The 26,010-nt window shown below is 30.7% G+C and overlaps 1 protein-coding gene and 1 pseudogene across 1 annotated transcript; one reads left to right on the forward strand and one right to left on the reverse strand.

The window, feature by feature from the left end:
* The window catches only part of LOC125369901, a 120,862-nt pseudogene that overhangs the window by 82,355 nt on the left and 12,497 nt on the right, over positions 1-26,010 (forward strand).
* On the reverse strand, positions 20,303-23,065 carry LOC8267605 (probable xyloglucan endotransglucosylase/hydrolase protein 23). Its single transcript, XM_048370424.1, is given in 7 exon segments — positions 20,303-20,443; positions 20,445-20,587; positions 20,590-20,702; positions 20,800-20,851; positions 20,854-20,878; positions 20,880-20,993; positions 22,793-23,065. Coding segments are annotated over 7 exon segments (861 nt in total).

Genomic DNA, 26,010 nt, shown 5'->3' on the forward strand with positions numbered 1-26,010 from the left:
GTTTACCTAAAATACTAGGTGAAAGAGTTAGAAATACCATAAGAGAAGCCCATAATGGCTAGATCCCTCATGATTTTTACACTTATGGGGAATTAGTTAGCCTTACCTTGAAAGAAGGATTGAAGATCTGCCATGACCTTAAACTCCAAAGACAACTCAAATGGAAAATGAAGAACACTAGGCAAGAACTAGGTAGTTTTGCAACCGGTTTAGTATAATCCCATGGAGCCTTCCTACCGCAAAGGAAAATGAAAGAAGATTTTTCAAATCTTTTAAGAAAAAACGATTTTTCAAAAATAGGAGAACTCCTAAAAATAAGGAGAATTTCTATAAAAAGCCATCCTCTTCTAAATTTCAAAAACAAAATTCCAAAAAAGATTTTAGCAAAATTACTTGCTATAAATGTGGCAAAAAGGGTCATACTTCAAAGTATTGCAAGTTTTCTAGGGTTTGAATAATGGATTTTTGAGCCTTTCTGATTGGCTTATTTCTTTTGGATGACAAGTGTTGGAGATTGGATAGGTGAAGACTACAGGGAGGTTTTTGGATCCGGCTTTCTATCCTAACAAAGTTTGCTTCCCTATTGTGTTAAGATAGGTATTCGAGAAATTGTTCTGCTGAATAATATTCTTGACATTTTTCTCAAGATCTTCTCCTATCAATTTGTAAGGTGTAGCCTTTATTTCATTCTCTCCATAAGGAATGGTTATTGTCCTAAGGGGAGGATGTTCAGACTGGATGGTTTGGTTTTCTCCGACCTTCCACTCTGGAGCCTTGTTTCTTACAGTAACAGGACTAATAAGCTTTTCTTTGAAAGGATAAAGAATACTATTTTCTTCGCAATAAATCTCAAACCAATCAAAAAATTTGATTTGGATCTTGTTTTTTATGCAAAATTGATAGTATCTCTCTTGAATACTGTCTTTTTCTTGTAAAAAATGCTCAAAAAATCAAAATTTTTTAGAATGGTTTTTCTTTGAATAGAAATCTTCATGTAAAAGCTTTTTATTGATTTGAAAATCTATTGAAATCATGTTGATTTCTGCTTCTAGATTTTGTGTTATTGGAGATGGTGATGGTGAAGAGAGGGTGGTATATATATATATATATATATATATATATATATATATATATATATATATATATATATATATATATATATATATATATATATATATATATTATCAACCATTCCCGCCTCATTTTGATGTGCGATTCGATTCATTCATGTACCCCCGTACTTTAGAGTGGTGCCATCCTAGAAGCTTGCCAGAAGCCGCTCCTTGTCCAAGCATCTTATCCTTGCCCTGGCATCCACTTCCGGTCCTCGTCAGACCGCTTCTCTAGATAAGGCTGTCGCAGTTTTAATTATAGTTAGACCCAAATCTAATAAAGTTAACCCAATTTTATAACCTAAACTTTAAAATATTAAAATACAATTTTATAAAAGATATTTTATACCATTAAATATTAAAATAAATAAATTGAGATTTTCACCATTGCTTATAGCTCTTAATTGCAAATCAATTACTAAGTCCATGATTCAGTCAATAACCTTTTATCATTCACAAGACAACGTGTAATCTAAACAAGGTCAGGCTTTGTCACTTGTGTGGCATGCACATCTCTCACCTTCACCACTGTATTTTTGCATTGCCATCCGTAGCCCAATTGCCCATCTCCTCCTCTCACCCCTACAACTTGCCACAGTCCTTGTCTCTCCCCTCTGCATTCTTTCTCAAACTTTTCACTTTACATAAACAATTACAACAACATATATACCGGAGAAAAAAAATATATATATATATATATATATATATTTATTTATTTCTTTATTTTTTGGGCTAGCCACAGAAGTTTCCAGTCCGTATGGCTAGCACTCTATTATTACTGGTGCTACTTGTATCTGTGATTGGTCATCTCTGCATTTGGTGGAAAGTTCTAACAAGATTTTGATATCATATATGGGGAAATGGAAATGCCAAGATTCTCAACAATGGGGAGTCAATTACACTGTCCCTTGACAGGATTTCTGGGTCAGGTTTTCAGTCTAAAAACGAATATCTATTTGGGGAGATCAATATACAACTGAAGCTTGTTCCTGGCAACTCTGCTGGCACTGTCACTTCCTACTACGTAAATATACACACACACATTATGTTGTGCTTGATTGCTATTAATTGTTACTATTGCTTTGTGACTGCGTGGTAATATTTTTATGACTGTGAGATGCTTTTGTCTTGTGTTGTGTGTTCGTAGCTGCCCTCAAAGGGGCCTTAGTGGCATGAGATAGATTTGAATTCTTGAGAAATTTGAGTGGCGATAGATTTTGAATTCTTGAAAAATTTGAGTGGCAATCCTTACGTTGTCCACACTAATGTCATTGCTCAAGGCAAAGGTGACAGAGAGCAACAACAGTTTTATTTTTGGTTCGAGTGAATTCTGAATTTCCATAACTATTTCGTTCTCTGAAATTCCCTCCTTTCACTAGTGCTTAAGTATTAAGCCTCAAATTGGTCCATTTTAATTTCTTTAAAATGTAAGATACTATAAAAGAATTTATTAATCATCCAATTTCGTAAAATTTCTAAAACTTTCCAATTTTTTTGAATATATTCAAAAATTATATATTCGAATTTAATGTTATGCATATCCTTCTTAAAATCAAAAAAATAATAGTCGAATTCAAAAAGATAAAAGATAAAAGATAAAAGATAAATGTAGTAAGCTTTTAAATTTGTTATAAAATAAAAATATATATAAATTTTTAGAATAATTCATATTTATAATTAACAAAAATTACTATATATATATTTTATGATAAAAAATATAATAGCTTCCAACTTTTTTCAATTAGAGATTGAAGTTTTTTATTTAATTTTCACTAGAATGAATAGATGACTCATTAGAACATAACAGTCATGGTGTAGATACAAGTGTAAGGGAATTTCGAGCTATCAATGAAGATCGGGGCAAGAATGATGGTGAAGCACTTAGTGAATATATACATATTTATTAATTTTGAATAAATGAGTATATATCAATTATCCAATATTAAAGCGTAAAAATATTCATAATATGTGTTACTCTTCTATTAATTATGGTATATACATCAAATTTAGATAAAAATTATACAGTTAGAATTCAGTGAAATAATGGTTAAAAGTTTGAATTTAGGCCAAAATTAAAAGTTAAAATTTGAACTTATGGTGACAAGAAATATTAATTTTAAGGAACAGAATTATTAAGATTTTAAAGGAAGAAATTATAGTTATTATTATATTTGTATAGAAACTTTTGTTGAGATGTGATAGAAATCCCGTAATGGATCATTGATTTAGTTTTTTTAATAGTTAATTTTACTAAATTTAATTAAATCTCTAAAAAGAACTTCAATTATACTGAGCTAAAAGTTAGTAGTAAATGAACAAACTCAATTTTATAATTGGCACAGCCAATTAATTCTCCATCTTTTAATAATAATAAAAAATAATCTTAACATGCTATTAAATAACATGACGTAGCTAAGTTTGGTGGGTATATAATTTATATAAAAGGTCAATAAGGTAATACAAATCTTAATTAAATATCTTTTAAAATAAAAAGGAATTCTGAGGCTACTGATTCCTTTTACACACTTGATGTCGTTTTGGTTCCTAAATGAATAATATGATAGAATCAGATCCAAGAATTGATTCATGTTCACACACTTCATGAAATATATTAGCAGTCAAAGATCATAAGACATGAGACATGCCACAGTGGGATTTAATTGTTGATATTTAGGAATTTGTATCTCTCCCACATTGCTAAGTTATTAATTTTAAGGAGTATTTCTCCCACATTGCTAAATTAACAATCTTGAGGTACCTTCCAAACCTATATAATAGAGGCCTCACTTTGTTATTTATTCATTCTAAAAAATAAGAGAAAAATATTAGAGAGTTAAGCAATTATTTTTCTCCTATTATAAAGAGAAAATTTTAATATTTTCTCCTTTAATAATAGAGAGATTGTAACTCCTATTATTTTCTTATAGTGAAATTCTTCTATCCTTGCCCGTGGTTTTTACCCTAATTTACTTAGAGATTTTTCACATAAATCTGTGTTTTCTATTGTGTATTTTATTTTTCTTTACCCTTATTTTCTCAAATTATTAGCTATGATTTTACTCTATCAAGTTCATATTTTTCTACAATTGGTATCAGAGCTTGGTTGGCAAGAAATTTCTTAAAATTCTATGGTTACAACTCAGTCTGATCTTTCACATCAGAAAAGGGTTTTGAGGTTTCTTTAGTGCAAAAGAGCTTGTGTGGAGTATTAAGAACACTTACAATTTAGGGAAGGTTCTGTCTAAGGAGATTGGTACTTAAGAGGTTCGCTTGTGACCCTCCAGTCTTTCCTGGGAACTTACCTAGTGAATTGTGTTCATTACTGCGGTTCATTTTACAAGCTAAAAGGCACTGTTTGTGATAGAAGCAATGGCGGAAAAATTTAAGATTGAAAAGTTCAACGGGAGTAATTTCTCATTGTAGAAATTAAAGATAAAGGCTGTATTGAAAAAAGACAATTGTCTTGCGGCTATCAGTGAAAGACTGACAACACTCACAGATGATAATAAGTGGAACGAGATGGATGGGAATGCTATTGCAAACCTTCATCTCGCACTTGCAGATGAGATCTTATCCGATTATAGAAGAAAAGAAAAGACAAAGGAGATTTGGCACCACCTCACTAGGCGTACAATGCCAAGTCATTACACAACAAAATTTTCCTTAAGAGGAAACTTTACACCTTAAGAATGTCAGAATCTACTTCAGTGACATAGCACTTTAATGTCTTGAATACTCTATTTTCTCAGCTCACATCTTTGGGCTATAAAATAGAGTCAAAACGTCGCAGAACTTCTACTCCAAAGTCTACGATTCATATGATCAACTCATCATCGGTTTGATAAATAATGTTATTCACGAAATTCTAGTATTTGATGATATAGCAGCCGCTATTCTTGAAGAAGAAAATCGGTAAAGGAACAAGGAAGACAAGCAGGCAGGTCACAACAGGTGGAAGCCTTGATGGTGATGAGAGGGAGATCAACAGAACGTGGCCCAAATGGGAGTCACAATCATGGTAGATCAAAATAAAAAAGTAAAAAGAATTATAAATGCTACCATTGTGGTAAGAAAGGTCACCTGAAGAAGGATTGTTGGAGTCTGAAGAATTCCAATCCTCAAGGGAATGTGGCATGCACTTCGGATGATGGAAATGTATTGTGCTGTGAAGCAACAATATCAATTGAGAGCAGGAAGAGATTTGCTGATGTATGGCTTCTTGATTCAGGAGCAACTTATCACATGACCTCTCGAAGAGAGTTGTTTCATAATTATGAACCTATCTTAGGAGGATCTGTGTATAGTTATGAAGATAATGCCTTAAAGATCATAGGCATTGGAACCATCAGGTTGAAGATGCCGTAGTGCAGTCCGCTATTCAAGGAGTGCGACATGTGGAAGGTCTGAAGAAGAATTTATTATCTCTGGGACAGCTGGATGATCTTAATTGCATCATCAAAGTTCAGAAAGGAATCATGAAGATTAGTCGAGGAGCGCTTGTAATTATGAAAGGAAAAAAAGTTGCTGCTAATTTGTATATGCTTTTAGGAGAGACCGTGCATGAAGCAGAAGCATCTGTTGCTTCAAGTAGTTCGAGCGAGAGATCTGCAATGGTATGACATCAGAAGCTTGGACATATGTCTGAATAAGGCATGAAGGTTCTTGCTGAGAAAAATCTACTTCCTGGTCTCACAAAGGTGTCATTACCCTTTTGTGAGCATTGCATAACAAGCAAGCAGCATCGACTACAGTTCAATGCATCCAATTCCAGAAGCAAGGATATTCAAGAATTAGTTCAATCTAATGTATGGCAAGCACCAGTTTCATCACTAGGAGGAGCTAAGTACTTTTTGTCCTTCATCGATGATTACTCCAGGAGATGTTGGGTGTATCAAGAGCAAGGGAGATGTATTTGCAGTTTTCAAAACTTACAAAGCGCGGGTTGAACTTGATTCAGGTAATAAGATCAAGTGTTTGAGGACAGATAATGGAGGAGAATACACAGGTAATGAATTTGATAGCTTTTGCAAGCAAGAAAGCATCGAAGGCGATTCACTACTGACATACACTCCTCGATAAAATGGAGTGGCGAGCGGATGAACATAACTTTGTTAGAAAGAACTAGAGCAATGTTGGGAGCTGCAGGCCTGAATAAGGCATTATGGGCTGAGGCAGTTAACACCGCCTGTTATGTGATTAACCGATCCCCATCTATAGCAATTGATCAAAAGACACCGATGGAGATGTGGACTGGGAAGTCAGTTGATTATTCAAACTTCCATATATTTGGAAGTCATGTGTATGTGATGTATAATACCCAAGAAACTACAAAGCTGGATCCAAAATCCAGGAAATATTTATTCTTGGGATATGCTGATGGTGTGAAGGGGTATCGCTTGTGGGATCCTACTGCCCACAAGGTTATAATCAGCAGGGATGTAATATTCTTAGAAGATAAATTGAAGGGAGAAGATGATAGTGATGTGCGTAAAATACACACATCTAAACTCACCTTATGCGTCTGTTTGTGTGCACTAGGTTCAAAAGAAGTCAAAGAATGATAAAGGGAAGAATTGGAGCATAATTGGACGTCGAAGCTGTCGAAACAAGCTAAGTACGAGCATGAGAAAGTTGAACAGGGCCGTGTTGGTTTCAACACTGGCCGTGTTCCCAACACAGGCACCAACACGGCCGTATCAAACATCAAAGAAGAAGAAGTTTTTAGAAACACGGCCCCAGAGAGTATACAGTGGAACACCAAGCGTGTTCCCAACACGAGGGCTGCCGTGTTGCGGCGACGAGGAATTAATTAAAAGAATGAAGAGAAAAAAAGAAGTGGGGAGAGCGTCCCAAACCCTAACTTTTCTCTCCCTAAGGGTTTCCTGAGCTGAAACCAAGGGAAAATGAGACTTGGATCAAGGTTTCAATCGGATTCCCTTCAAAGATCGAAGATTGGGCGAGGTTCGTCGATTGATTCTCAAATCGAGCAAGAGGAATAAGAATCGATTCAATTGGAGCAAAATGATTTGGGGCTGTTTACTCTCATCCAAGGGTGTAATCGGGTTTTCTCTACCTTTGCCTATTATTGTAATTGAATTCTTGTGTATTTTGATAATGAACATGATTTGCTAGATTGATTAAATCCATTGGGATTTTTTTACTATATTGGCTTGATATTATATTCTTGGATTGTTTGGGTTAGTTTTGTATTCTTCTTGCTTTCAGTATTAATAAGATAATCATTATTCATGAGACGTTGTGAATTGTATGTTTAGATTGCTTTGTGTGATTGAGAAGTCCATTTGGCATTTGGAATTTTGAATAGCAAGGCGGTTAATAATCGCTTAGAGATAAGGATAATTAACTAGCCGGATTAAGAATTAACAAAGCTTAATAGAGGCGGATTAAAGCTTAATGCTAATTTAAGAATCAATCATTAGGAAGAGATTCCAACTTTAGGTTATTAGATTTAGGAATTCGGTTATCTCGAGAGAAAGCAATTCGGTTAAGAAATTCATCCACGGGTAGTATAATTAGATTCAACAATCTTTTATATTTTGTTTGATTGCCAGCTAGTTTAGGTTCCCTTTGGGTTTGCTCTCTTGCCTTAGTTATTTTAGTTATCAATTACTCTTGCATCTCCCTTAGAACTTAGATTATAGCTATTAGTTAATTTAGAAAGTATTCATCACTCATTTTAGGTTAATATAACAAAGAACAAAGGGAGTAACTCTAGGCTTTCACTTTCCGAGGAATCGACCTTGATACTGCGCCATTAGTGCTAGGCGCATCGATAGGTACAACGCCTTAGATTACAACTATCGGGTGGAAGAAAGTGTCTGGGAAGAAGATTCTTACAGGCGGCACGAACACGAAGAGGAAGAACCAGTCGAGTTTGAAGAGCCAGCTGAGTCTGAAGAGTCACAACTTGGAAAGGGAAAACGTATAAAATTTACACCAACCTGGCAGAAAGATTATGATATAGGCAGCAATGGCGTATACTGTCTTCTAACTAAGGAAGGGGAGCCATCAACTCTCCAAGAAGTAATGAGCAGTTCAGATGCATCTCAGTGGATGACAGCAATGCAAGAAGAGATGGAAGCTCTGCATAAGAACAAGACTTAGGAGCTTGTGCCACTTCCACAAGGAAGAAAGGCCATTGGCAATAAATGGGTCTTTAAGATCAAAAGAAATAGTGATGATCAAGTGGAGGCGGTTTACGTGCAAGAATGGTGGTGAAAGGATATGCTCGGAAGGAAGGGATTGACTTCAGCGAAATATTTTTCCCTATGGTTCCGATTAACAGCTATTCGAGTAGTCTTGGCGATGTATGCTACATTTGACTTACATCTAGAGCGACTAGATGTGAAAACGACTTTCTTCATGGAGATCTTGAGGATGAAATTTATATGCTCCGGCCCGGGAAGGTTTTGAAGAAAAGGAAAGCGGAACTTGGTTTGTAGGTTGAACAAATCTCTATCGGTCTAAAGCGGGCATGAGGTGTTGGTATAAGAGATTTGATTCCTTCATCATGAGCCTTGGATACAACGGACTTAATGCGAGACCCTTGTGCATTTTCAAAGGTTTGGTAAAAGTGATTTTATTATCTTCTTTGTTGTATGTTGACATGTTGGTAGTAGGCCCGACAAAGATCATATTGAAGAACTAAAGGCACAATTGGCTAGAGAATTTGAAATGAAGGACTTGGGACCTGACAAACAAGATTCTAGGGATGCAAATTCACCAAGACAAAAACAATAGGAAGATTTGGCTTTCTCAGAAAAATTATTTGAAGAAGGTCTTGCGACGCTTCAATATGCAAGATTGTAAGTCAATTTCTACCCCACTTCTTGTTAGTTTCAAATTATCCTCCAGTATGAGTCCTAGCAGTGAAGAAGGAAGGATGGAAATGTCTCGAGTACCGTATGCATCAGTAGTGGGGAGTTTAACGTTCGCGATGATTTGTACACGACCAGACATTGCACATGCGATTGGGAGTAGTAAGTCGGTACATGGCGAATCTGGCGGGAAACCTTTGGAATCTTTGTAAAGAGGATCCTAAGATATGTTAGGGGAACCTCAGATGTTGCATTGTGTTATGGAGGATCAGAATTTATTATCAGAGGATATGTTGACTCAGATTATGCAGGTGATCTTGATAAAAGCAAATCTACTACAGGGTATGTGTTCACACTTACTGGCAGAGCTGTGAGCTGGGTATCAAAACTGTAGTCAGTTGTGGCGACAGCAACAACAGAAGCAGAATATGTAGCAGCTACACAAGTTAGTAAGGAAGCAATATGGTTGTAATTGATGATGAAGGAACTTGGGCACGAACAAGAGCATATTCCTCTGTTCTGTGACAGTCAGAGTGCCTTGCATATCGCAAGGAATCCAGCTTTTCATTCAAAGTCAAAGCACATATGAGTCCAGTATCACTTCGTTCGTGAAAGAGTGGAAGAGAACCTTTATGGATATGCAGAAAATTCATACTAAAGACAACCTAGCAGATTTTTTGACGAAGGCAGTTAACGCTGATAAATTTATTTGGTGTCAATCCTCTAGTGGCCTGACAAAAGCATAAGCAGCATGAAAAGGCAAGGAAGAAAGAACGGTGTGAATATCTGACTAATCCTCAATCAAATCTTCAAGTGGGAGATTGTTGATATTTAGGGATTTGTATCTCTCCCACATTGCTAAGTTATTAATTTTGAGGAGTATTTCTCTCACATTGCTAAGTTAACAATCTTGAGGTATCCTCCAAGCCTATATAATAGAAGCCTCACTTTGTTATTTATTCATTCCAAAAAATAAGAGAAAATATTAGAGAGTTAAGCAATTATTTTTCTCCTATTATAAAGAGAGAATTTTAATATTTTCTACTTTAATAATAGAGAGATTGTAACTCCTCTTATTTTCTTATAGTGAAATTCTTCTATCCTTGCCGTGGTTTTTACCCTAATTTGTTTAGGGATTTTTCACGTAAATCTGTATATTCTATTGTGTATTTTATTTTTTATCTTTATTTTCTCAAATTATTAGCTGTGATTTTGCTCTATCAGGTTCATATTTTTCTACACTAATTATATATACATTCGTGTGGATTTATTTTAGAGTTTATTTTAGTAACTTCCTTTCTTGATACCACTAAAATAACACAAGTTTAATCGATTAAAAAAAGTTAGTTAGTACCATTCTTGTTAAAAAAATAACAATACCATTACAGTTAAAAGATTAGTTCTTAAATTAAATTTTTACACTCTATATATATATTGCATAGTTAAATGATAAATAGAATACCAACTATAGTACAATTCTTGTTAAAAACAAAATAATATTAGCTACTGGTCATCGCCTTCGTAAGTTATTGTCTCACTGACTAGCTAATCAAACGTAAAATCAGGTGGATTCATCCTTTTACTCCTCAGCCTATAGGATAATAGCAACCGTTTCTATTTGTTATTCCCATCCTGTATATTAATTGGTCATTAGCATTTTTATATTTTATTAATAGATTTATGATTTAACTAATACTTTAAGTATTATTAATTAAAATAAAATAAAATAAAATTATAATATCTTTATTGTTTATTATTAATCAAATTTTAAATAATAAATCTCAAAAGATTATTGTTGCTAAAAATAAAAATATAAAGATTTATTGTCAAAAAAATAAAAATATAAAGATTTATTGTTAAAAAAATAAAAATAAAGGTAAATGTTTAAAAACATTAATAAAAAAGCTCAAAATATTATTCACACTCATTAACGAAGCGTGTGACATATGCACTAACTTGCTGTTAAAAAAATATTTAATATCAATAAAATTAAAATATAAAAAATCAATGTGGATAAAGAAAAGTACAAGGGTGAATTGTCGAAAACAATAAAAATACTAGGGCCAATTATGCATTTATCCAATTAAAAACAAAGAGAGGTTAGTCTTCTTTATTCTGTTCTGATATTGGAAGGATATTCTTTCCATACGAAATCATCATTCTCACAATCCGGCCTCCCTAGACTTTTACTTTCTAGTAAAATTTGGGCAAAGAAGGCCGTCAAATGGTTGAACTGATGATGGTAGCAAGAGAAGACTAAGGCTTGAATCTTTACGTTGTTGATTCATTAAATTTAGGTTGTTTCTAGCAAAACAAAAGGTGAAGAGAGCTGGCGATGTGAGGAAGACCTTATAGCTAGAGTTTGGGAGACTAAGATGGCAGGAGGAGAAAGAAAAGACAAGATAGAAAAAATGGTAGCGGAGAGAAAGTCATGATGAGGAGAAAAGAGTTGTATATAAAGGTCAAAATAAATTTTCTACGTAGAGTAAAAATTAGTTTTAAATATTTTATAAATACCTAACATATCCCATGTTTTAGCAAATATTTACCTTTTGTCATTATACATTTTCTGAGTTGCATTTTATTTCATTTTGAAAAATTTCAAATATCTAAAATATATTATTATTTGGCCAACGTATATCTTTTATTGTTCAATTTCTTTTTTTTGAAATTTGTAGTCTGCTTTATTTGAAAAAAGTTGAAAGCTTTATTTTATTTGAAAAAGGTTGAGATATCTAACATATACTTAATGTATTACTATTTATTGTTAAACATATATTTTTTGTGGCTATTTTTGGTTTTTAAATATTTCACATTTCTTTTGTCTTTTTAAAATACTTACAAATACTGTAAATATTAACTAAATTATTCATTTAAAGTTTAATATTGAAAGAAGTTGGTGTTTATATTACTAGTATTTAAACATAAACATAATTAAAAATCGACATATAATTTATTTATTATTCTTCAATATAAATTGATATTTTACAATTATCTATAATATTTAAAATTAATAATAAATTAAATATTTTTAATACTTTTCTTAGTTTTTATATTTTAAGATTTTATTATACAATAATATAAAATTATCAATACATTAATATAAAAATTATAAAATTATATATAAAATAAGTGCACATGTCAAAATAAAATTTTATATGTCAAAAATAGTAACACATGATAAAAACCTTTTATGTATCGGAATTTAATATATAGATATTTATATTATATATGTAAAAGAATAAAAAAATAACATAATTATTAACACATTTGTTTATTTTTTTAATAGTCATGCTCAGGAGAAATTAAAAATCGATATACTTTTGATAAATGATAAAATAAATTATTTATTAAAACTAATATAATATAATTTTAGAAAGTGTTTATATATTAAAAGATTATATTGATACTGAAGAAACTATTCTTTTACACATTTGACAAATTAAGAACTTCATCCACATATAATTGAGAATTCAATAACCAAAAGTGTTACATTTTATGGATATTAATATTTATTATCAATATGCATAAATATTCATTATTTATTATAGCGATATTCATTTTTATTCTGTCAACTTTTAGATGTTCATTATTTTGGTGAAGGATGTTCATCATATATGATATGCATATTCATTATTTTTATAAATTTAGTGGTTTTAACTTTATATATATTTTTCGTATCACTATAAAATATTGTTCTCAGATAAAAATAATATTGATTCTTTATGAAAGTTAAATTCACTGTTTTTATGATGCATATTGAAATATTTTTGTAATTGACATAAACAATTATCATTTATAGGTTTAGTAGTCATTAGTTTGTTAAAGACATAACATGAGCTGTCATTCACAGTTAGTAAACAAAAACATCAAGTTAAAGTTATACTACAAATATTTATATTGTGGTATAAATTTTTTTTCAATAAAATAAAAGTAAACAATGAATATTTAATGTTAAAACCATGAACAATCAATGTATGTTCAATGATCAAAAAGTAGTAAATATTTAGCATAAATTTAATAAACATAAATTATTAAAAAATGCGAGTCAATATTTTTGACACACATGTGTTACCTGAGTCGAACCACAATACATTATAGTTTGAGGACCAGGATATAAGGACCCCTCTTTCACTCATTTAACTTCCACTTTAATTAAATTAAGAATTTTAATTTCAAGTTAGTTGGGTTCTACACTCTCTTACGTTGAATTCCCACATTACTAAAGAATACGAAATATAAACAATTGATGTGTCTTTTTTAGTACTCGCAAGTGCACGAACCGTTCCTATAGTAAGGGTAAGTTCACTACGAGGTCGATCTCTCAAGGAACTATGAGGCCACTTATTATAAAGACTAATTATCAATACAAAACAATAAAAGTAAATCTAAACACTCTAAATCGTATGTTTGAGAGGATAATGGTCATAAAGTAAAGTAACTAAACAATAAATAAATATGCAATGCAAATGCAAATGCTTATGATCTAAAACTATATGCTAAAAATAGTATTTAATCTAGCCATTTACTTAGTAATCTCCTTGTTTTATTTTAAGCCTAGATCTAATGAATGAGATGGTGATGTACCTTTTCCCTAAATCACTCAAGCTAATGATGCAACTTAGGTTTCTTATACTAACATAGATTAAAGTAAAGATGATGTTTCTAATACTTTTAAACCTAAAGATTTTCATAACAATTACTATTGCTAAATTAATATGATGGTTAACTAACAATAATAACTGAAACTAATAAAGATATGAAGGTAAAGAAATCATTCATTAAATAAATAAATAACAAGGTTCATACAAAAGTAGAAAGACTAAACACTTATGAAAACTAGCCTAACATATTTAACCTAATGATCATGGTATTAAATAGAAAGATAAAAAATAAGAAAGTAAAAAGCTCCCTCAAGATCCAGAATTTCTTCAAGTAGGAAGAAAATTGGTCCTCAGTCTCCACTTCTTGAAAAACTCCTTAGATCCTAAAAGAACAATGAAAACTAAAACTAAAGTATTTATGAAGAACTGTAGAGAATTATGGAGAGAATAATGGTGGCAGGTGTAGAGAGCAGGTAGGAGAAAACTCCCTCCTCCTTCCTTCTTCCTTTTCTTTCTCTTTAGGGTTTTGCAGAGATTTATATACAGGAGAGTCCTCCTCTAAATAAATCTCTCTAGAGATGAGTATACTAATATAAATCTATCTAATAGATAAGACTTTAAGTATCTTGATCTCCACCAAATACTATCCCATAAATAACTCTTAATATAAATCCTAATAATTATACAAAATGATTAAAATATCCTTTGAGCCTTATAATTAGCAGTCCATGCGTCTTAATCTTGGGCCTTGACATGAATATGTCCCATTAAGCTTCTTTTAGCTCCATATTTTTCTCTTTTTGCTAATATTCCTAAAAATACACAATTAAGCTTAAGTGAGGTAAAAACACATATTTTCACCATTTTATATATAAAAATATATCATTAAAACTTTAAAATACCCTTAAATATCTATACATAATTTGGACCGATCAACAATTCACAAGAGTGAACTAAGGATTTCAATTTTAAGTGAAAATAAAGCATTAAAGTCAAATTCCAATTGTACATGAGGGGAGTATTAGAGATCTTACATTATTAAAGAATAAGAAATTTAAACAATTTATAACAGTAAAGGTTGTTTAATATATCGTTCAAGAATAAGAAATACGATGAATTTATAAGAGTAAAGGTCTAACCAACTAAGTGGCTAGTTCTAGTCATTCTGGTATTGATTGGATTCAAACTCAATTTTATTAATTGGACTCTATACTTTCTCACTCATTTACTCCTACCTTAATCAAATTAATTTCTAATATAATGTATTCTTATATAAGTATAAAAAGATGAATTAGAGTTCAAAAACATAAAAGAATTATTTTTGTTTTATTATTATATTAATTTTTATATAAAAGATATATTAATATTTACAAATGTATTTAAATGTAACAAAAGTTATTCAAAATTATAAGTAAATTATTTTATTAAAAGTAGTAAAATAGAGAATGGGGACATCGCACGAGAAGAAGCGTAAAGGGAAATCTTCCAAATGTGTCTCCATCTTTATCCTACGAACTCCATTGCTATTTCGCCTTTTGAAGCGGTCCTACAAGGGGAGATTATACGGGGACCCGAATTGCATTGTGTACTCGTGTCCAAAGCAACTTCTTTATTTTATTCAAATGATGGGGCGGAATTTAAATGGCACGTGTGAGAGGATTTCTTTTCCAAAATAACGTCCCATTCTGTTTTTGCCATTTATAACAGAATAGTGATTTTTTTTTGTTTGATGCTATTTTGTCTTCTTTATTCTCTATTTTCTATCATTCAAACTTTCGAATCGATTCTTTTCTTTAGCTTTTGTTCTCTGGTTCATAATTATGTTAATTCGTTCTTTTCTTTCTTTTTTTGTTCATTATAACACAATTTCGTTCTTCATTCCTTTGCTTCTTTCTTCTTTTCTTCTCATTGATAGATATTTATGATATGAAATTCTTTATTCTTTCATTTTTTGTGATAGAATTTGATTGATAGAGAATTTAATGGATGAAATCTGAAAATTTTGAATCAATAAAATAATTGTGCAGCTGAATGTTCAACTGCTAAAAGAATATTATGATTATTGTCTAGAAACTACAGGTTTATAATGCTCATACTTCTAGTTTCATTATCGAAAAGGAACAGGTTCATTATGTATAGGATTGAGGTTCATTATTATAGGTTCATTATGTTTATACTATAGGTTCATTATGTTTGCACTATAAGTTTATTACATATGAAATACATGTTTATTATTTACAATATTTAGATTCATTATGTTTATAGTACATGATTATTATTGAAATAAAATAGGTCTATTATGTATTAAATTGAGTTTCAATATATTTTCTATTCTTACAGTTGATAATAGTAACAATGCAGCTGTTGAGGATTTATCTGGACTATCTGTCAAATTTGTTGGTGAAGCTTATAATTTATACAATGAGTATGCATTCAGAGTAGGTTCAGTATTAGAAAGAGTAAACAAAGATCTAGAGCGGATGACAAAAGAATATCAATGAAAGATTTTGTTCCTCAGAAATTTTGGAGAAAAGAAAATAAAAAAAGAAGTATTATTTGAAACTTGATATTCGATCACGGTTGTAAAGCTTCTATTTAGTTTGATATTGATGAAGAATGAGTTTGGACTATAAAAAATATGGAAAAGAACATTAATTATGAGTTATGTCCATCAGAGTAAAACTTATTTGCTTACGTTCACGTAGAGGAGTTACAAAAAAACCAGTTGAGTTATTTTAAGCATTTAAAGAAAAGTGGAGTTGTTGTTGTTGATGGTATTAGGTTGCTAAAAAAATCAATCTGGAGGATCACCATTTATTAGTTTTACAGTTAAAGATGCTTATACTAATTTAGCATTACAAAACATGAAGAAATTGGATGGCACCAATTCGAATGCTTTGATTGAGATATTTAGAAAAGAGCGGTTAAATGAAAGGATTTTTTCTTTGATTTTGAGATTGATGTTGATACAAGATTTTTATATTTTTATTTTGAAGAGATGCTTAGGTAGGATAAGATTATGAGATGTTTGGAGATTTGTTAGTCCATGATACCATTTATTGCACTAATAGATATAATATTATTTGGGGACTATTTGTTGGTATAAATCATCATTGCATCAATGTGATGTTTGGTTGTGGTTTTCTATTAAATAATAGAATTGAGTCCTTTGTATAGTTGTTTAGTACCTTTTTAAGATCTACGGGAGGTAAACATCTATAAAAAATAATGACAGATCAATCTGTTATTATGGCTGCTGCAATTTTTATGGTGTTCCCAAACTCACATCATAGAGTTTATATTTGGCACATAGGAGAGAACTCAAAGAAGAACATCAAGCGCTTAAAAAGTCAAAAAATTTTTGTAGAATTATTCAATTATGTTATGAAGTATGTTGATACAGAGGCATAGTTTGCATTTTATTGGATTAGTTATTTCAAATGAACCTGACTTTTTTACTAATTATTTTAATAAACTGTAATTATTTTCTCATGAACTTGCGGTTATATTTCTTTGAACACGAAGTTATATTCCAATATACCTCTGGTTAAGTTCTAATAAACCTGCATTTATATTCAAAAGAATGAACTGCGGTTATATTTTAATGAACTTTGATGTTATATTCCAATACACAAGCATTTACATTCCAATGAGCCTCAGTTATATTATAATGAACTTGAAGTTATATTACAATATAAGCTGCGATTTATATTCAATAAACGCAATTATGTTCTAATGAATCTTGATTTATATTTGGTGAACCCACACTTATATTTTAATATACCTATGTGTTTTCTTCAGGTTAGTAACAGAATATTATTGTCACAATAATTCTTGGATACAAAAGTTATACAAGTCTAGAGTGAAGTGATGTCCTGCTTTTAATAAAGACTTTTTTCTAGTAGTATTTTATCATTATAAAGGAGTGAGACTATTAATTTTTTTGTGTCTAAGAGGTTGTTTAAGACTGCTATACTTTATGATTTTTATCATTGTTACACTTATTTCTTTTTCCATTCTTGAACGTACCAGACTTTTTACAGTGTAATGACACCAATTGAACTCATAATTTCATTGAAATTGATTAGAGAAAGTAGAATCTTATAGTTGCATTTTCTACTCTTGTGGCCCTTCAACATAGTAGAGACAATAAAAATAGTGGACTCTCTCTTGAATTCATCATCATGATCTCCTTTGTTCACTATTTCATCAGCCATACTTCTTGTTATAGGACTACTAGAAGTTCTGACTCATCTTTTCCTCTAATCTTTCAAACAGCTGATTATATTCATACGTTGTCATTGTCCCTTTAGTTTCTACAATGACTTTAGGACCACGAGGAATAGCTAATATAGAAGCTGCATCCCTCTTAAGTCGGCTTAAGTTCTTCTTTCTCTAAAACTAAAGCACACCTACAAAAATCAAAATTCTCTATAATGTATCTACTTAACTGTCCATGACATTCACATAACATTAATTTTAAAAGGCTGCCAAAGCCAATGTCTTCAACTGCTTAACGTTGCTCCGGTGACAGTCTCTTGATCATGTTGGACAAACCAGATGAAGACATCTTAGTAGGTATGACATATCTAACCTCCTTTTCTTTATGTTTTATAGGTTGTGATTTAGATGTCTCCTTTAGTAATTGTTCTTGAGTAGAATCGGTGTCTTCATGTGATTCTTACGCAGCCACTTCTTCCCTTTGTCAATTATTGAGCGTGTTTTGTATCTCTTGTTTTGCCCTTGAGTTTGTTGAGTTGTAGTAACTTCTTTTCTTTTCTTAACATTTTTACTCACATCAGTAGCAACAACTTGCTTTAATTTCTTTTGTTAAGCATGTCCATTTTCGTTTCCAACACTATCAGTAGTTTTGTTTTTCATAACATTAGTCAGAGGTACATCCCAATCTATGCTATCATTATTAGATTCCTTAGTTATGGTCCTCTTTTATGCCCTTGTGGATTCTTCTTACTGAACTTTTTTCTCTAAGATATTTTTCTACCCATTTTATCCTGCAAAATAATAATTACTAGAAATAAGAGCTAATAATTCATTAAATAGATTTTATTAATAATGAACCTTATATGATTAACAGATGAATCTGTAAGTTTTAACTAATGAACATGCTATATGTGCATAAAAATAAATATGTATTCATAGGCTATAATAGACTGGTTCATTATCTTTAAATAACAAGTTCATCATAATATAACATTAGGTTCATCAAATATTTTATCATGTTGAAACAACATATTCATTATTCATAGATTACAATGTACATGTTTATTATTTTCAAACTGCAAGTTTATCAAATTATCACTTAAGGTTCATCAAATGTTTTATATATATCGAAACAACAGATTTATTATTCATAAGTTATAATTAACATGCTTATTATCTTCAAACTACAGGTCCATCAAAGTATCATTTGAAGTTCATCAAATATTTTATACATATTAAAATAACAGATCATTATTCATAGGTTATCATGGATATGTTTATTATATTCAAATAATAAGTTCATCACTAGTATAATATTAGATTAATAAAATATTTTATATGTATTGAAGCGACATATCCATTATACATAGGTAATATAAGTTAAAATCATATCCTATTGGTATCTTATAGGTATACTTTTAGTATTTTTTTAGGACGAAATTAAAAAAGTAAATTCATAATAATACAAATTAAAAAAAAATTCAGCATCTTTTAGCTATACTTTTAATATTTTTTCTAGCGAAATTATAAAAAAATAAAATGATATAAAATAAAAATTGAATTCATAATAATACAGATTAAAAATAATATCATTCCGATTATCTTATAGGTTTACTTTTAGTATCTTTTATCTTTCGATATCTTGTAGGTATATTTTTAGTATCTTTTTTAACAAAATTCGGAAAAATATAAAATAAAAACTGAAGTAATAATAATGCAAAATTTTACAAAAAATCCTTGGATGTCTTATAAGTACACTTTTGGTAATTTTTCTTATAAAATTCCAAAAAAAATACCATATAGATTTTTTTTTAAAATATAAAAATTTATTTTTATATTTTTAATCATAAAACTTTTCTTTTTAAAATGTTGTGCATGACAAAATTCTTTTATAATATTCCATTGATTTTACTGTTTGTTTGTCACGTAATGTGACAATAAATATTTTTGCATAAATAGCTATGAGAACTATCGTGATTTGTACTAGTGGCTAGTTATTTAGTGCGGAGATTATTTTTTGAGTTCAAACCTTTATATATTTTTTATATCTAGTAATCTAAAATAATCTAAAGTGTGTTGGATATAATGTTAGCAAATAGTAAAATATGACCTCAAAATTTTTAAAGCGTATTGGGCATAATACTAACGGATGGTAAAACATTACTTTAAAAGTTTTAGCTTTAATCTTAGATGGGATCAAATTCGAAATCTTAGTTAAATTAAGAGATAAGAACTTTTAACAAATTAATGCATTAATCATATTTACTATAAAAGAAAAAGAATTGAATTCTGTAAACTATGCTTTTGAAAAGTTTATTTCTTTCTTTTAAAATTTCTAATCATACGACTTATCAGTAAAAGAGCGGTCGATATTATGCTTATTTCTAGCGTAGAAACAAAATAATTTAATTTCTTGCTCCTTGAAAATTCTCAATATGTACTAAAAGAAAATTGATATAACTTGTAAACACAATTACACGATAAAAAATGAATAAGGAATACGAGCTTCTAACAAGTGAAGTTTGAACTAGGACATGCTGCATTCTCGGCCGAGTCCTTGTGGGAACCTTTTAGTATCAGTGCGGTAATTATATATCATATAATTCTTACGCACCTATTGCAACTTATCTTGACTTATTGAATCAAGCTCCTTTGAAAGCCATGAATTTTTTAGTTGCGGATGATGATGAATTTCTACCACGAGAAGATGCTCCATTATACCGGATACAAGCATTGGCATTGAAGTTCCTATAGGAAGCGGTGAATGGAGCTTGACTCCAATCTGTCTTGACAAATCCACCTCTTGAGCCCGGTAATCAGCATTCCATAGACTAGAGTACATCCTCGTTGGTTGATTCTTTGGGAATGGAACACCAATGCTCTCCATGTTCTTGGACTCTCTAATAGGAGTCCCATCAGCGGAAAAACTGAAACGCGGATACAAAATAACTTCAATATACATTATGTAAATATGCTAAATGAGACTACAAGATTTTGGAATGTGGGTTTGCTTTAATTGCTTACATGATCTGTTGAGGATTTCAAAGAATGGAATAGGTGTGGAAATCTGCAGTTCGTCAAACCATAAATAGAATTGTTGCTCTTACGTTACCTTTGCCTTGGTTAAATACATTAGTATGAAGAATGTAAGGATCACCACTCGGATTTCCCAAGAACTCAAAGTCTATCTCATCCCATGTGGACCCTTTCGAGGATAGCGCAAATTCAAACATTTCATTAGTCAAATGAGCACAAACTTCTAAAGCTGAAGCCATACAGTGGCTGCATATATCGGGAGGAAGTTAAGAACTTACATAGTAGGCGGTGGCAGTGCAGTGAGTTGCTAGGGAAAGCTTGAGCTGCATATCAATCTTTCAAAAGATACTCATTCTTGACTGAAATCCAGGCCGGAAGCTTTGTCGAGGTTAAGGGTAAGAAGCTGGCCATTGTTGAGTATCTTAGCTCGACCATCTCCCAAGTGATATCAAAGTCTTGGTTGAAGTCACTAGCAAATGATACGAGCTAATTGTAAGAGAGATGATCAATGAGAGTGCTGAACCCCTCGTGCGAGCAAGAAAGAAGCCGTTGAGCTTATTACATCTTTGAAGGAGAAGTTATTTTCCTTTATATAGAAGTGAAGTGATGGATTGGCAAGGTTCTTAAGGTTTGTATTTATAATACAATTGTTCCTTAGAGGGATAAGAAATGAAACAAGGAAAGAGGGTAATTGCATAGGAAGGTTCTATGTCAGAAGATGTGACCAATTGGCTTTGATTATGAAAGTGGATTTAATCAATGGCGAACAACGGGATGCAACTATTAGGCGGAGTTTGAGTTTAGATCTATGATGAAAGAGAGAGGCCTGCAGTAGACCCAGCTTCTTTTCACCAAACATTGAGGTTGGTGTGTGGGTCTTTTACTTTGGCACTTTCTTTGCTTCATCTAAACCCACCACCACCCTCTCCTGTGGAGTCGGTGATACTTTCAGTACGTTATGTTCAATTTTACTAATCTAAGGTTTATGAGCGAAATATAGCCATAGGTTTTAGAATATTATAATAACTTGGTTGATTCGGGGAGTAGGGAAAAAAACAAAGCATATGTTGAACATGTAATATGAAATTTTTTTTCTTTTGCCTTTATTAATTAAATAAGAATAAATAAAAGTAAATAAAATTTATAAATAATATAATTAATTTAGAAAAATTTCAAAAAAATAATAAGTTCAAACTTAAAAAAATTTACTAAGAAATTAGCTAAAAATATTCATTCTAGTGAAAATTAAATAAGAGATTTCAATCTCTAATTGAAAAAGTTGGAAGCTATTATATTTTTAAATATAAAAAATATATATATATATAGTAATCTTTGTTAATTATAAATAAGAATTATTCTAAAAAATTATATATATTTTTATTTTATAACAAATTTAAAAACATACTACATTTATCTTTTAACTTTTTGAATTTGACTGAAATTTTAAAAACTTACGCATAACATTAAATTCGAATAAATAATTTTTGAATATATTCAAAATAAATTGGAAAGTTTTACATATTTTTTGAAATTGGATGATTGATAAAATCCTTTACAATATCTTACATTTAAATATTGAATTATTGATAAATATTTGAATATTTTATATTGAAAAATATTATTCACCGAAATTAAGTAAATTAAATGGACCGCAATTTAAGATTTAATACTTACAAAACAGTGAGGGAATTTCAGAGGATGGAATAGTTATGGAAATCTAGAATTGAGTCGAACTAAAGATGAAATTGTTGCACTCTGTTGCCTTGAACAATGACATCAGTGTGGACAGTGTAAGAATCGCCACTCAAATTTCCCAGGAGTTCAAAATCTATCTCATCCCATGAAGGCCCCTTTCAGGACAGCTACCAACGCATATAACAAGACACAAGCATCTCAGAGTCATAAAAATATTACCACGCAGTCACAAAGCAATAGTAATAATTAATAGCAATCAAGCACAACATATTGTGTGTATATTTACGTAGTAGGAAGTGACAGTGCCAGCAGAGTTGCCAGGAACAAGCTTCAGTTATATATTGATCTCCCCAAATAGATATTCATTTTTAGACTGAAAACCTGACCTGGAAATCCTGTCAATGAACAGTGTAATTGACTACCCATTGTTGAGTATCTTGGCATCTCCACTTCGCCTTATGATGTCAAAATCTTGGTAGAACTTTCCACCAAATGCAGAGATGACCACCATCGTAATCACAGATACAAGTAGCACCAGTAATAATAGAGTGCTGGCCATACGGACTGGAAACTTCTGTGGCTAGCCCAAGAAAATATATATATCTATATATATATTTTCTCCAGTATATATATTGTTCTAATTGTTTATGTAAAGTGAAAAGTTTGAGAAAGAATGTAGAGGGGAGAGACAAGGACTGTGGCAAGTTGTAGGGGTGAGGCAGGAGATGGGCAATTGGGCTACAGATGGCAGTGAAAAATACAGTGGTGAAGGTGAGAGATAAAGGTTATTGATTGAATCATGGACTTGGTAATTGATTTGCAATTAAGAGCTATAAGCAATGCTGAAAATCTCAATTTATTTATTTTAATATTTAATGGTATAAAATATCTTTTATAAAATTGTATTTTAATATTTTAAAGTTTAGGTTATAAAATGGGATTAATTTTATTAGATTTGAGTCTAATTATAATTAGAACAATTATAACTAATAAGTTCGACGATTTATTCTCATTAGTTATATATTTTTTAATATTTTATTTAAATAAATTTAATTTTTGAGTTGGTTGTTTAAAATTTATAAAATATAAGGCTAGATTTACCGAATGAGATCAGGTCAACCTTATCATGATATTATATTAAAAATCAAAATTGAATTGAAACAAATTTGATTGAATTTTAAAAGGTGAAAAATTCAAGTAAATATGTTGTAATGCTTATTAATAATATGAAAAGGATTGAGTTTATAAGATTTAGGTCTATCAATAATTAAAATGACTGTCATAGCATAAGCTTCTAGCTGGTAAAACCACTAGAAATCATCTTTCGCTCACCATTTGCGGTGTATTTCGAATTGTGCTTGGGTGTTCAAGAAATAGATTTGAATTTTTTTAATTTAATATATTAATTATTTTAATTTCTTATACACTATTTTTCAAAACTATTTATGGAAAAATATACATTTATCTACTTTTTGTAAAAATAGTTTTTAAAATTTAAAATTATTCAAAAAGATTAAAGTTAGAGAAGCACTTTTGCAATCTCTCAAATTCACCCATAACAATTAAGTACTTTTAAGATCCGAAGAATTGTAAATAAAATATGATTTTTGAATTGATTCGTTAAAAACTAGTCATAAGGCATCATTGAATAAATTCTTGATGACTTAAAAGTTAGTTAAAATTGATGTTCAACTTAGAAATGGCATCTAAGAAGCGTCGAAATTGACCTTAAGTTCTTATAAATATCATTTAACTTCCATTAACTAGGGTCGGGTGAGAAGCCAGCAAATCAAAACAAAGGGCGGAATGAAATATAAAAGAAACAATTATTTCTGCCAATGGTTTCATTTGCAGTATTAGTATAGAATCTGTTAGGTTCAAACTAGAACTTCAGATATGGGCTTGGAATAATTTCTTTTTAGCATATAAAGCCAAAATAGTTATGATGATAAAAATGAATGAAATTTTTTAATAATAAATGGTCATTAGTGGATTTATATTTTCTAATTAGGATGGATGGATTAAGTAAATAGTAATAGATTGATAGTAGAATGTTACTTGAGGTGGCAACATATGCAGAGGAAACACTTCCTTTTATTACATCGAAGATATATTTTATTTTACAATTATTAGGATAATAGTTTTCATTTAATAGGAGGATAAAAACGAAATATGACATGAATATGCATGTACTCTTGCGTGAGTAAGTTAGAATATAACAATTTAATTTTACCTTTTGTTTGTAAATTTAATATCTCAAGTAATCATTTATATCTTAATTTTTCTCTCTACATATTTTTACAATTTTACAAATTACCATTACCTTCCTTTAATTATTATCTCTTTGCATATGTTTATAGGAAGACTTCTTTGTTAAAGTCCAATTCACTTGGTCTCCTAGCCACTTTTTAAACTAGCTTAAGATACTAACTTTTTCTTCATTGGCTATTATGATTGGATTGTAAAATTTGAGCTTGTTAAACATAGTCTGTGCTTAAAGATTGGGCTTGAAGCCCATAAGGTTCGCATCGGCATAAGTGATGAGGCTCTTTGTTTAGAGTTTTAGTTGAATAGCTGATCATGAGTTGGAAGCTATCAACTTGAAGAGTTAAGTTGCTCTCTAGCCACTTTTAAACTAGCTTAAGATACTAACTTTTTGTTCATTGGCTATTATGTTGGTTGGAAGTTAAAACTTGCTAAAAGATTTGTGCTTGAAGATTGGAGCTCGAAGAATATAAGGTTTGCATCGGCACAAGTGATGAGGCTCTTTATTTAAAGTTTTAATTGAAGAATTGATGATCGGTTAGAAGCTAATACTTGAAAAGTTAAGTTGTTTTAAGGTTATTCTTGGGCTAAATATAACTTTTTAATTTTTAATTTTGTTCACTATTTCAATTTTAATTTCTAAGGTTAGTACCTCTACCACATCTCTAAATACTTCCATGATAGGGTTAGTAGCTAATCTTTAATTTTATTAAGTTGCATGTGAGTTACTTCAAAAGTCATGTTGGGTTATCTTAATTTTTTGTTTGAATGATTTTTTTATTTGATGTTTGAATTGAATTGTTTGTAATATAATATGATAATTATTAATTAGAAATATAAAATTTATAAACTCTAATTTGTATATTTGTTATTAGATAACCGGAGTCATTAAAGCATGACGGATGGAGCTTAGTTTTGGAGCGTCTTCTTTGTGAGTAGTATATTATACATATATGCGTATGCATTTTCTCCTCTCCCTTTGCAATAAATATGCGTTTAAATCGAATGAGATTGATGAGTATAACGTGGGCCGAGATCCATGAGATATTTTTGCTTTGGCCCCGGCCTTACAGTTTTGTCCACTTTGGTGGTGTCCGACCCACCGTGTTGCGTCAAGCCTTAGGGAATGGGTAGGCTTAAGGCCACGAAACCCGTAGTAAAGCGACCTCCAGTTTAAACAAATCTCAGCTCAAATTTATATTATTAAAACCATAAAATTATCTTAATAGTTACACTTTT

The sequence above is a fragment of the Ricinus communis genome, chromosome 1 (genome assembly GCF_019578655.1).
Source record: "Ricinus communis isolate WT05 ecotype wild-type chromosome 1, ASM1957865v1, whole genome shotgun sequence".
NCBI lineage: Eukaryota > Viridiplantae > Streptophyta > Magnoliopsida > Malpighiales > Euphorbiaceae > Ricinus > Ricinus communis.